The sequence below is a fragment of the Verticillium dahliae genome, genomic scaffold, assembly GCF_000150675.1.
Source record: "Verticillium dahliae VdLs.17 supercont1.2 genomic scaffold, whole genome shotgun sequence".
In the NCBI taxonomy this organism is placed as follows: domain Eukaryota; kingdom Fungi; phylum Ascomycota; class Sordariomycetes; order Glomerellales; family Plectosphaerellaceae; genus Verticillium; species Verticillium dahliae.
The window spans coordinates 1153822-1166392 of record NW_009276916.1 but is presented as its reverse complement, the minus strand read 5'-3'; the positions used below and the strand labels follow the sequence as shown (position 1 = coordinate 1166392).

Here is a 12571-nt window from a genome sequence, read left to right as displayed (position 1 = left end):
GTAGCTTGACCTGCGGCCGAAATTCATGAATGAGAACGTCGTTGTTGGCTGGCCAAGGCTGGAACGACGCAGGGCGACGGCCGACGGCGAGCAGTTGGTAGCCTTCGATGCAGCCACGGCGAGGATCATAGCGGACGACGATGATCTTGCCCATGAGGTTGCGGTCGCAGAACCAGATCTTGTGCTTGGGGAGGAACCAGTGAGGGTCATGTGCGCCATAGAGCTCTCGGAAGGTACGACATGGGTATGGTGAGGAGATGATGAGACCGGGAACGTTGGCCTGGACGCGAGGCAGCCATTGTCTGTCGGCGGTGGCGTGGAGGTGGATGTGTCGACAGGTGCCGGCGACGAGGGCGAGCTCTATTGGCGAGAGGTGGGACAGAATGGCGTCGAGGAGCTCGGCAGGTAATGTCACAAAATGGCAGGTCGTCTTGGAAGGACCATGGTCCTCTTCTATGGCCCCAAGTCAGTGAATGCCTTGCTTTCGTAAGGGTCCACGGAGAAGCCAGCAGGGATATGACATCAAGGGAGAGGAGTGCGATGGAGATCATGACACACCATTTTCAAGACTGGCGTCGAAACGGGGCGACTGCGACGAGGAGGCCTGCCAGGCTTGGGGCTCGGCTGCATCCATCGTCCTCTACAGCAGGCCAGCCAGCGGGCCAGCGGGCCAGCGAAGACGGTCGCACTCTGAATTGGGCGATGAGAGATGCCTGGCCGAAGGCGGGGGGGGAGGACGAATGACACGGGGGATTCCCAAGACGGCGAACGGAGGCGATCTGAGGGTCGCACGGCGAACGGCGAACGGCCGGAGGTCAAGCTTCGCGGGGGAGGAACGACTTTCACGGGGGCGCAAGGTAGACGGAGCTGTCAGATACCTAGAATGGCAGTATGGGAGTATAGCAGTATGGCAGAACGCCAGGATGTAGGCCGGCGACCGGAGGTGCTGACGCAGAGGCGTGATGTTGATCCAGAGGGTGGATGCCCCGGTTTCGGCGCAAAGGTGAAAGCCCGGATTGGAGCTTGTCAGGTTGGCTATGGGGATGGGTAAGGATATGAACAAGGTAATTCGCTGGCCGTCAGGTCCGATCAGATCAGGTTCGGGAAGACCTGGGGGTGGCGTCCAGGGGGTGACGGGAACTTTGTGTGGATTTGGGGGGGGAGAGGGAGAGAAAGCGGGTAGCTCCTGTGGTTCGGGCTTGAAAGCTTGAAATCAATGATGCGGGTTGTGGGTCTTTGCTGTAACCAGGAGATAAGGCTAGTGTAGAGGATCAAGTCATCGGTCGAGTCGAAGGGGATCGAGGCGACAATAAAAGCAAGTTGGAGTAGGGAATGGTGAACAGGGACAAACAGAGACAAAGGAAGAGGAACTTGGCTTCAAGTACTGGAGATGTCGGAGTGAGAGGAGGTCTCCAAGGTCTGGTCGAGGGTAGAGGTCCAACCAACCTTGCCAACCCAAGGAAGGCACGCCCCTCTTCTGCCTCTGTGCTGCCTGTGCCGCGTGCTCTCTCTCTTTCTGTATTTGCTTGTGATTCTGCCGCTGCTGCTGCTGCTGCTGCCCTGCCGCTGCCGCTACCACTGTACGGTGTCACGGGGATGTCCAGACGATCTTTCTCTCGCTTCATTCATTCGCGGGGTGGCTGGAACGGCATCGATTCACGCGATCCGACCGGAAGCCATGCCGGCGCAGGCTGGCTGCTAGGCGATAGCGGCGCTTCTGGCTGGACGGCCGATGGATTCCCTCCCCCTCCCTTCTGGATCAGGACCTGGATCAGGACCAGGACCAGGACAGACAGGTGATCGCGTGCGTGTCGAGCTGTTTCCGTATCGGGGTGCCAAGAGGATACTTCCGGATGGCATGTCGTGATACAGCAGGAGCTTTCGACAGAGAGGAGAGGGTCGTGCGGTCGAGAGAGGGGCCAATCGAGGACCCAGGTCCATCCAAGCAAGATGGTATGGATGGGGTGTATTGACTCGGCCGAATGGTGCGCAGAGGCATGGGAATCTTGCTCTCAGATGCTGTGCCAGAGCATCGACAAGCGCAAAGCAGGAGGGGGGAAGCACCTACCCAGCTAGGCAGGTCGATGACGGGAGATGGAGGGGCATGGTGGTGCAAGTGGGAAGGTCAATTGGTGATGGGTGAATGGACATTCTGGGGACAAAAGATCGGGACTGATTGGAAGCTTGGAAGCTTCGAGGGGGAAGGACCAAGAGCACGGGCGGATGGAATCTGGCTGGCGGCTGGAATCCGGCTGGCGGCCTTGTCTGGCACTAAGTAATGTACCTCGCCTCATTGGCCAGCCTTTGCCAGCCTTTGCCAGCCTCTCACGATCCGTCCTCAAGGCGCCAACTCACGTGATGAGCCTAAAGATAGGAGAAACAGGCAGCCTCATCGAGCCTAGCGCCGGCAGTACACGCCTTGTGTCCCTGCCTCGTCGCTCGTTCCAACGACACCGCCACGACCCAGCCACTATGGCGACCAGCAAGCAGCAAGCAGCTCAAACACCTAAAACCAGGCGCATGACTTGATACCTTCGAGGATTTTCCTTCCAACGACCTTGACCGTCCGTTCTCCCAAGACACATCATCACTGCTTACGACTCTTCTCGTATTTGTTTTTTTCTTCTTCTTCACATCAATCACAGAATAGACCCTCGCTGCACCCCCGTCTCCCGTACGACTCGCTCGTGAGGAACGTACAAGTACGCGCGTCGTGCATATTTGTGGCGCCCCTGCCATTTTAAGGGTCCCCCCTGCCCCTGCCTTCACCTGCCACAGTCAGGCTCGATCTTCAGCCTCTTCTCATTGCATCGCACTTCATCACACTGTCGAGCTCCCGATTGACGGTCACTATCTTTCATTGCTGCTCGCTCGCATTGCATCTCTTTCTCTATCTCGTTCACTCACTTGGAACCCCAAACATCAAACCCCGCACCGTCAGCCCTCGTACCATTCATCAGGGCCAAATCCCGCGATCAAACCTGACCACCAAGCCTGACCACCATGGCGCCTCTGGTGCATCCCGCCTGGGCTGCCGCAGGGTCAGTGGCCCGCGACCTGCTCGCCGCCGCCGCATCCCAAGACGCCGCCGCCGGCGCGCCGTCGCCGCACTACAACACGTACGCCCGGCGCGACCTCTCGACGAACCACACGCAGCGCGTGACCCTCGGCGTCATCGCCGCCTACACGGTCATCATCGCGCTGCTGTGGAACATTCCCTACGTCAGCTACATCCTCTGGCCGCTTAAGATGCTGACCATCGCCTTCCACGAGTTCGGCCACGCCTTCGCCGCCGTCTGCACCGGCGGCAAGGTCGTCGGCATCACCCTCGACCCGCGCGAGGGCGGCGAGACGAGGATGCTCGGCGGCAAGAGCAGCATCACCCTGCCCGCCGGCTACCTGGGCTCCTCGCTCATCGGCGCCCTGCTCATCTTCTGCGGCTTCCACGTCAACGCCAGCAAGGTCGCGAGCATCGTCCTCGGCGTCTGCTTCCTGCTGACCCTGTGGTGGGGCAAGCGGGACTGGCTGACCATCCTGACCGTTCTCTTTGCCGTCGCCGTTCTCGTCGGCAGCTGGTTCATCTCGCACTCGCACGGCCTGCGCTTTGTCGTGGTGAGTCCCGAGCGCCTTGTGCGTTGCTGTCGCGTTGGGGTATCAAACTAATCGTCGCCAGCTCTTCATCGGCGTCATGTCGTCGCTGTACTCGGCCTGGGACATTTGCGACGACCTCATCATGCGCAAGGTCAACAGCTCCGACGCCAGCGTCTTTGCTCGTCGCTACGGCGGTTCATCGCAGTGCTGGGGCGTCATCTGGGTCATCATCAGTCTGTGTTTCATGGCCGCTGCCATGGTCGCCGGCATCGCCGCATTTCCTCAGTCGTTTGAGCAGCAGGACCGCGATTCGAAGGCGTTCCTGCCGACGAGGTGATTTTTACTGACGGAGGAGAGGGGTGAGCAGAGCAGACGTGTCAAGGGCGGCGTTGTTGTTGTTGATTATGATGTTGTAGAGTACGAATGGTTGATACCCCAGGATTGTGTATGTATGCATGGTGATGCGAGGAAGCAAGATGCTTGGATAGGTAGACAAGGATCAGAGACCCAATCGAAGTAGAGAAGCTTCAGGAAGATGCCAGTCTTATTGAGAAGGACCACATGTCATCAACCACGGCAACACACCGGGACCCCGGGCACAACTCTCCGTAACGCCTGAGAAACCCTGCCGGACGCGCCTGGTGGAGCAAATCCGGCCCCACTGGTCCCACCGCCGGGTACCCAAGTGGGTCTCCGATACCGGTGGAGAAGACGGCGCCCACTTCATCAAGCCGAAGCAAGCCGACGATCCTCGACAACCTCAAATTTTCACCTTTTTTCCCCCTCCCTTTCATTGCCCCATTGGGCCTCACACACGATGCTGATTGGGCTCCAACACACAACTAAACCTTTCGGAGATGAGCTTTAGCAGCCCTCAGCAGCCGCGAGTCCAGATGCAGAGGTGTCAAGCCCTCCATCGCAGCCAGAGGGTATCATCGGCAGGACGTGCAAGCAAGGGTCGCCGTTGAGTATCCGAAAAGCCACCGTGGTCTGGCATGGCATGTCATGTCACTAGAAACTTTGCCGTGCAGAATTGTCATTCCTGCGCCCTTGGCCAAAGTCTCATCATGTCAATCGTCATCCGCCCTGACACCGCCGTCCCAGTACCAAACCAAAGGCGTAGGGCGTACGTACATGTAGACTCAGCCTCTCAGCGTGTGGGGGGGCCTGATGGGGGCCTAGGAGCCCAGGAGCCCAGGAGCCCAGGGGCCTAGGACCTCCTTGTTGCAACGCCAACTGCCTGTAGGCTCGTGGAACCCGTGGGGCCGATGACTGTCTAGTGGACGATGCCGTACGAAATCTCTTTCTCCTTTGAGTCAACTAGTACGCTTGCAAGGCTTGATACGTCGCAGGCGACCCTCCCCCGATCCACGGACGTGCACCCGGCACGGCGCCCTTTACGCCGCTGCTGAGCGTAAACCCGCTGTCTATTTAGGAATCACGGCGGCAGGTTTTTTTTTTTCACATTTATATGGATGGCCGGTATCGTATCCATGGCTGTTAGGTGTTCCGTGTCTGTAATACGTTTTTCTCCTGTGCCTTGTGCCTTTTCTTGTGGACAATGACCATGACCATGTCTTTGAACACGGGCAGCTCGACGTCCGAAGAGTCCGTCTCGACTTCGGTGAGGCGAGCCCCGCCTCGACCCAAGATTCAAGAACTACCGGAAGGTATGGACCCGACCAAATTCTCGACTGTATGTATGACCTCCCTGGGTACTGCTCTAAAGCCAGCCAAGTTGATGAGAAACAGCTGAAGAAACTCCATGTCGTCTTTGTCGGCACGTGGTTCAACCGTCAACAGCGCCATCGGGTCCTCTCTGCCGGTCCCGGCGCAGTGAGCTGGATCGCCGACGACTTCTCCGTCACCAACCCGACCCATTTTCGTCCTCCCTCAACTCCCTGTTTCTCGTCGGTTACTCCGTCGGACCCCTTTTCTTTGGACCCATGAGTGAGTACGCCGGCCGCTCGCGCGTGCTGCTCGCAGCCTACGTCGGCTACTGCATCTTCACACTCGCTTGCGCCGTCGCACCTTCGTATCCCGCCCTGCTCGTCTTCCGCCTCCTCGGCGGCATGAACGCTGCATGCACCAACGCCGTCGTCGGTGGGCTCTTCGCCGACATTTACGACGAACCGATCCAGCGGGGCCGCGTGCTTGCCTACTTCATGACGGCCACGACCATCGGACCGCCCCTGGGCCCCATCATCTCCGGCTTCGCCTCGACCATCGACTGGCGCCTGACCTTCTGGATCGGCCTTGCCCTCGTGGGCCTCGGCCTCCCCGCCCTCATCACGCTGCCCGAGACGTACGTGCCCGTCATCCGCCGCCGCCTCAAGCAGAAGGCCCGCAAAGCCGAGAGGGCTAGCCAGGCCGAGAAGGCCAGCCGGGACGACCCCGACATGCCGGCCCTCACCAAGACGGAGACGCTGAGCGGCAACATCCAGGTCATCTTCGCGCGGCCCTTCACCATGATGGTGCGGGAGCCCGTCGTGCTCTTCTCCTCGCTCTACATGGCGCTCGTCTACTCGATCCTCTACCTCTTCTTCCAGGCCTACCCCATCATCTTCCAGGGCGTCTACGACATGGAGCCCGGCTTCGTGGGCCTCGCCTTCCTGCCCGTCCTCGGCGGTTCGGCCGCTGCCCTCGCCGTTTTCATGTGGTTCAGCGCCTACCACGCCGCCGCCCTGCGCCGCGGCGCGTCCTGGACGCGTCAGGACGAGTACCGCCGGCTGCCCCTCGCCTGCATCGGCGGGCCAGCGTACGTGCCCCCCACGTCTCCATGCTTCTTTTCTCTTTTCAGCTGTAGCTCGCGCCAGCACCGAATTCTTTCTTGTGCCGACACTAACACACTCAGGCTGTCCCTCTCCCTCTTCTGGCTCGGCTGGTCCTCCCGCGCGACCGTCCACCCGGCCGTGCCCATGATGTCCGGCTTCCTCTTCGGCGCCGGCTACCTCCTCATCTTCATGGCCATGCTCAACTACCTCACCGACGCGTACCGCCAGTTCTCGGCCTCGGCCCACACGGCCGCCAGCACGACGCGCTCCGTCTGCGCCGTGTGCCTGCCCCTCGCGACGCGGCCCATGTACGCCCGCCTCGGCATCGCCTGGGCCTGCTCGTTGCTCGGCCTCGTGGCCCTCGCCATGGCCGTCATCCCCTTTGTCTTCATCCGCTGCGGCCGGTCTATCCGCGAGAGGAGCCCGTTTTGCCAGCAGGTGCTCGCGCTCGAGCGGCCGGCGGACGATACCGATGAGGAGGAGGCGAGGGGGGAGGAGCTGCGGAGGCCGGGGACGCTGAATGCGTAGGAAGGGAAAGCCGAGAGCGGGGCCTGGTGCTGTGCTCTTTGCTGGTTTGCTGACGGGGGGTGATGCATGGGTCGGAGTTTTGCATTTTCGAAACGTGATCATGACGGTATTGGGGGTTCACATGGCATTGTTTACAAAGAAGAACATTAATATGGTAATGCATAACTATGAGATAGCTCATCTGGTGGTCGGATGTGTTCGTAGGCTTGTTGTTTTCTTGCTTGGGCCTTCTGATAGAGACTTATTATGAAAAGATGTAGACAGAATGCAATGCTGGGGGTCAATCCGTCATGTGAACTCAGTGAGAGTGAGAGCTGCTAAACTAAATAGGCTTGCTTCGCTTGCGAAAATTACTGGAGCAGAGAACACTTCCATCATTCGAGCGTAACAAAACCTCACTGCCACTGCTCTGGCTGCGTGGCCTTTTCAACAAACGGTGTGATAGCGTCTCAGGCAGAGTTGATGAGACCGCAAGGCCAGCAGAAGAACCACAGCAATAAGTGACCTAAAATACCGTCCAAGCCCCATTGGGATTCTTTCCGCATTCATGACCGTGACTTGACAGCACAATGCGATGCCCTCGAATCTCAAAACAACCCGCCCGCCAACGTGAACCGTCGTCATCAAGGGGTTCCGACCTGGCATCCAAATGCCGACCTGACCATGATGTCAATATTTGTGGTAGCAGGGTGCCCTGTATTTTAGCCTGGATTCTCCATCACGCCACTGACGCTTCGTGGCTTTCAGGGGTACGGCGTCTAGAGCCCATGAGGCGAAGGAGGCGTCGGCATCGAAAAGACTTGGCGCGCGAGTGTCAGACGACGCATGTTGACCTCACTGTCAAGGGGGGTGCGAATTGGAGAGCAAAGGGAAAATCCTCAACTGCGTCGTGCTCGGGCTCGACACATCGCTTCACTATGGTGCGAGAATTGAGCGCAGAACGTCTACCAGCTCTGCCGACCGTCGCCTCTTCAAACAGACTTGAGACTCAGGCTAAGGCAGACGAATGGCAACTCGCATCGTCTCACTCACGCCCGTTGAATCGAACCAGAAATTTGCAGATGAGTACATGTATTGATGAGGCACCACCGACTCTATGTCATGTCATGATGGGGACAAAATCTATGTCGGGCGGTCATAACTCCCAACCCTGTCCTCTCAAATACAGTCTAACCCAGGAATACCGTTATTGTGCAAACATAAGCCAATGGCCAACTCCTCCAACCCCCCATGCCACCCAAGTCGTCGAACCCCTCCGGTGCTTTAAATCGTGTAACGGAAGAAAGTTGCGTTGTCACCCTTCTCGCGCTCGAGCGCCCTCTCGGCGGCGGTGTACTCCTCGGGCTTCTTGTACTCGCGGTCACGGCGGGCGTTCTCGCGGCGCAGGTAGATGTGCATGAAGATGCTGAGCACCAGAGACATGGTCAGGGTGCCGAGCAGGGTGCCGTGGCCGGGGTAGAACTCGGGGCCGTGGGTGGACTGGTAGATGAAGCCGGAGATGGCACCACCGAGGTTACCGAAGCCAACGTGCATGGCAATGCCAACACCACGCTTCAGGGAGCCACCAATGTTGTTGCCGTTCCAGGCTACACCCTGGGGTACGTTGGGGTAGATACCCATAGCAGCGAAGAAGCAGCCGGCGTACTTGACCTGGTTGTTCTGGGAGACGATGAGGAGGAGGAAGCCGAGGATGCTGGTTGCTATGTAAGTCATGTGCACTCTGATGAGTGATCAAGAAGGGGGGTGAGCTTACGAAACGCAATGAAAAAGATCATGAAGATGCCACGCTGCCCGACGCGATCGGCATACCAGCCGGCGGTAACACAGCACACGCACGCCACGATGTAAGGCGGAACGGTCATCAGCTGGGCCGTCTCGTTGCTGTAGCCGAGGCCACGGACAATGGTGGGCAGGAACAGGGCGTAAGAGTACAGAGGGGTGTAGATGCCGATGGTGATGAACTGTTTCAGTCGTCAGCACGCGATACTTTTGACCCTTTGGGCAAAAGCGCGTCGCTTACCATGTGAACCCAGATCTTCCAGTCCTTGAGAGCATCCCAGAAGTAGCGCATGTCAAACTCATCCGCGAGCGACGAGCGGTCGTGTTCCAGGCGGCGGAGAACTTCCTCCTTCTCAGGTGTCGTGAGGAACCGGGCCGTGTTAGGGTAGTCGTGCATGACAAAGTAGGCAATGATGGCTGCTGGACGTTAGCGTGTGGTCTTCGCAGTTGTTGCTGGAGAAACATACCGACGACAAAGGTCAGGAGACCCTCGAGGATGAAAATCCAGGCCCAGCCGTCGAGGTTGCCAAGTCCGTCCATCTCGACGATGCCACGGGCAAGGAGACCACCAAAGGCGCCGGCGGCAGTGGCGGCGGAGAAGAAGATGGCCATGCGAAGGCCACACTCCCTGCGACGGTACCACATGGCTGCAAAAGTTAGCAAACGCTGGCCCAACTCGGTGGACAGCAGCTGAACTTACTGATGTAGTAGGTGACACCGGGAAAAAGCTTTGCACAGAGTCAGATCCGACAGCTATACTGTTGACAACGAGTTTAAAGACTTACACCACCCTCAGCAACACCAAGAGCCATGCGAGCGGCGAGGAGTCCACCATAGTTGGTGACGAGACCCATGAGAGTCGTGCAAATAGCCCAAGCGCTAGCGGGCGGGTTAGTTCTGATTTATCACCAAGCCCAACGTGTGGCTGACGAAAAGATCCCAACGCGTCTACTTACACCATGATCGAGGGAATCCAGATGGAAGGGCGGAAGCGCTTCATAGCCATGTTGGAAGGAATCTCTGCCGCGACGTAAAACGGGAAGAAGACGGCGAGGGCGACATTGTACTGTAGACCCTTCATGCCTAGGTCCGCCTCGATGCCGGCGAGACGGGCATTGCCAATGTTGGTACGGTCGAGGAAAGAGAGGAGGTAGAGCAGAGCGAGGAAAGGAATCAAAGCCCAATCAATCTTGCGCAGGAGCTTCTTGGTCGCCTGGGCATCGAAGCCGTGGCGTTCGGGGTCGCTCGCGTAGTCGACATCGATGGACTCTTGCTCCTTGTGAACGGGCGCGGCCGGGTCGACCTTGACATCTTGGTCGGTGGACGACATGGCTGACGGGATTGCGTTCTGAGCTTTTGCGGCTCAACGATAAGAGACTGGGACCAAGTCAGCTTTTGCTCTTCTTCTAGCTTTTGCTCTACTTCTCGGAATATTTTGCAGCTGAGTGTTTTCAACGGGACAATGTGCCGAAGTGAGACCCCAGCTTGGGATAAACACTGAGACAGTGTCTCTGCAGTGTGACCATCTCGGTGCTTTTGTGAGGGGTATATGTGATACGGGTAAGGTGCGAAGATGAGATTGCACAGCATAAGAAATGTCATGTGTAGAGGGACATAGCGCGGTGCGTCGCAACCATGTTTGGCGCCAGAATCAGGGCCCGATCAGGAGTGTGAACAAGATCACATACCTTTCTCTGGAAAGCTTCTGACAGAAGGAGGATGAAGCCGTCTATTGCGACGTTTCCAAGAAAAACTGTGCGGTGGTCGTGTGGGTGGGTATCTCGTGGTTGTTGGCGCGCGCCAAGACTGGTGTAAGTCGCAACAAGAACCGAAGAAAGGACAAGAGACAGCGCAACCTCGTACAACTGACGCTGAAAAGGAGGGATGCCCTCGAGCTTTAAATGAATCAACAATCGCAACGCGACAGCGCAGCACAGACTTCCCCGTTGACCAGACCAGAGGGAAAGGAACGACGGACATGGGCCAGCTGTCGATGAGCCCCCTCCCCTTGCTTACACCAATGGGGTTGGGATCGGCCTAGACCCCCCTCTGCCGCCCGGTGGAGGACGGGGGAGCGTCTCCATGTCTCCACGTCCCCAGAGCCAAAGGCCAGACCCAGAAAATATGCTTGAAAGTTAGCTCCATGTGTTTAGCCCTTGGGCCACATATCGGCCCTCTCCATCCATCCACACGAGCTTCTCCAACAACCTAGCGCATCTTGTCAGATTGTGTATCAACCTAGCCTTGCTAGCGTACCAAGCGCGCGTGCTTCGCATGCATGGACAGCTTCACCTTGGCACTGCCAGAGCCAAATAGCCTCCGGTGTCCGCTGAGCCGTGACTCTCATAGTCTCAAGGCGTGCTCGAGTGGAGAGGCCAAACACCGCTGTTCTCTCTGCCGAAGTCTCCACGTCAACTCGCCCCGTTTGGTCTCCCCCTCCCCCAGGGTCGGTGGTGGAGAGAAAGAGGGGGCTTGGTCGCGATCCCCCACAAGATGAGAGGGACTCAAAGATTCAGAGGTCCTTGTTTTCCCCAGGCTCTACTCCGCACCCGCAACTCGTCTGGGGTAGACCGTCTCAACTTGCCTGGACACCCCCCCTCAAGCGATGGTGGTAAACGCCTTTTCGGGTGAGTGGATGATGGGCTGGCAAACGCTCCGCACACAGCCTCCTCTCATTTTTGTTCCTTCTCGAACAGCCGCTGGGTGGCTGCAGGGGCCCTAGATCCTTCCCATCGGGTCCTTCCATCGTTTGTTGGTTCGACTTTGCAATACCCGTGCCGATGAATGGCACACACACACACGCACTCAAGCGAATATTTCGACGGATGGGGATTGCCACGGGTAAGAATGGCAAGTAGTAAGCAGCCGCTGTGCGCAAATCTCTGGTCCAATGCTTGTTGCTGCTTGGAAATCTCTTGGTTGTGCTTGTCGATGCTTGTTCAAAGCTTGTCAGTCAGTGGATTGGCGTCATTCGCCCACCAACAACAGGGAACCGCATCCTTGTCGACCACCCACCCCCGTGCCCCCATGATCGAGATGTGGGAAAGGAGCAACGGATCTTCCAACACATAGTAATGCTTTAGCAACACTCGACGAGGCCCGTCAGTCCGGATCTCTGTCCTAGCCGACCCTCTATATCGATAGTGTCCCAGCCGAGGTTCACAAAGCATTCACGTCTAGCCCATGTCGCCATGTGCGTTTTCGCCGAGAGGCTCTAGCTGAGGCATGCCATAGTGCCACCAGGATACGGGAGGCTGCGTCTGGGCTTGCCTCTCGCACAGGCATGCGCCAGAGCGTCGCGATGCCCCCCCTCCTATGCTGTGTCGAAGCTTGGCCTTACCAACAGCCACGTGTTGGGTTGAGAGGAATGGTGCTAGCGCCGGCCGAAGGGAAGCCCTTTCATACAGGGTGTGAGGCACGTTGGGTGAAAGCACGTTTCGGGGGCGGTGGGCTTACGCAAGGGGGTGAAGTACATGTAGGAACAAGCATAGGGGGAAAAGGGGTGGGAGGAGGGGTTCTGAAGCGAGAGATTCGATTCCGACGGGACTTGTTGCGGGAGAAGCAGAAGGGCAGATGGCACCAAGAGATGGGGGCTGCGATTGCGGCTGCACCAAAGAGCGCTTGGGAAGCTGCCATGACGACGGTGGACGGCTGACCGTTACCAATGAGGAAAGACGACCGATTGAGGGCGCCGCCAGTCGATTGAGCCTAGCTGTGCCGGGGGTCTTGGCTGCAGTCGATCCGAAGGGGCTTGCGAAGGCTTCGTTCGCCGCCTCGGTCGACGGGGGACAGGACACGCTACCTACCGCCCTTTGTTGAGAGCCGACGACGGGCCTGGCGCGTGGCTGAGGCACAGATCGAACAGGGCACGGGGAACACCATGAGTATTCGGGGGTGGG

The 12571-nt window shown here is 58.2% G+C and overlaps 4 protein-coding genes across 4 annotated transcripts; 2 read left to right on the top strand and 2 right to left on the bottom strand.

Annotated features, from left to right (window-relative positions):
* Positions 1–10: 10 nt before the first annotated feature.
* VDAG_01196 (F-box domain-containing protein) lies at positions 11–634 on the bottom strand (the record flags this gene model as incomplete). Its single annotated transcript, XM_009650082.1, has 2 exons — positions 11–453; positions 559–634. Coding segments are annotated over 2 exons (519 nt in total), but the record flags the coding sequence as incomplete, so codon positions are not given.
* Positions 635–2576: 1942 nt separating this feature from the next.
* Positions 2577–3928, top strand: VDAG_01195 (uncharacterized protein; the record flags this gene model as incomplete). Its single annotated transcript, XM_009650081.1, has 2 exons — positions 2577–3612; positions 3674–3928. The coding sequence occupies exons 1-2, from the start codon at positions 3004–3006 to the stop codon at positions 3926–3928; spliced, it is 864 nt and encodes a 287-aa protein (XP_009648376.1). The 5' UTR covers positions 2577–3003.
* Positions 3929–5164: 1236 nt separating this feature from the next.
* Positions 5165–6893, top strand: VDAG_01194 (polyamine transporter 2; the record flags this gene model as incomplete). Its single annotated transcript, XM_009650080.1, has 4 exons — positions 5165–5287; positions 5344–5454; positions 5547–6349; positions 6446–6893. The coding sequence occupies 4 exons, from the start codon at positions 5165–5167 to the stop codon at positions 6891–6893; spliced, it is 1485 nt and encodes a 494-aa protein (XP_009648375.1).
* Positions 6894–8156: 1263 nt separating this feature from the next.
* On the bottom strand, positions 8157–10002 carry VDAG_01193 (high-affinity nicotinic acid transporter; the record flags this gene model as incomplete). Its single annotated transcript, XM_009650079.1, has 7 exons — positions 8157–8593; positions 8647–8854; positions 8914–9089; positions 9140–9319; positions 9373–9400; positions 9458–9551; positions 9629–10002. 7 exons carry the CDS (start codon positions 10000–10002, stop codon positions 8157–8159), a joined length of 1497 nt encoding a protein of 498 aa, XP_009648374.1.
* Between the last annotated feature and the right edge of the window lie 2569 nt (positions 10003–12571).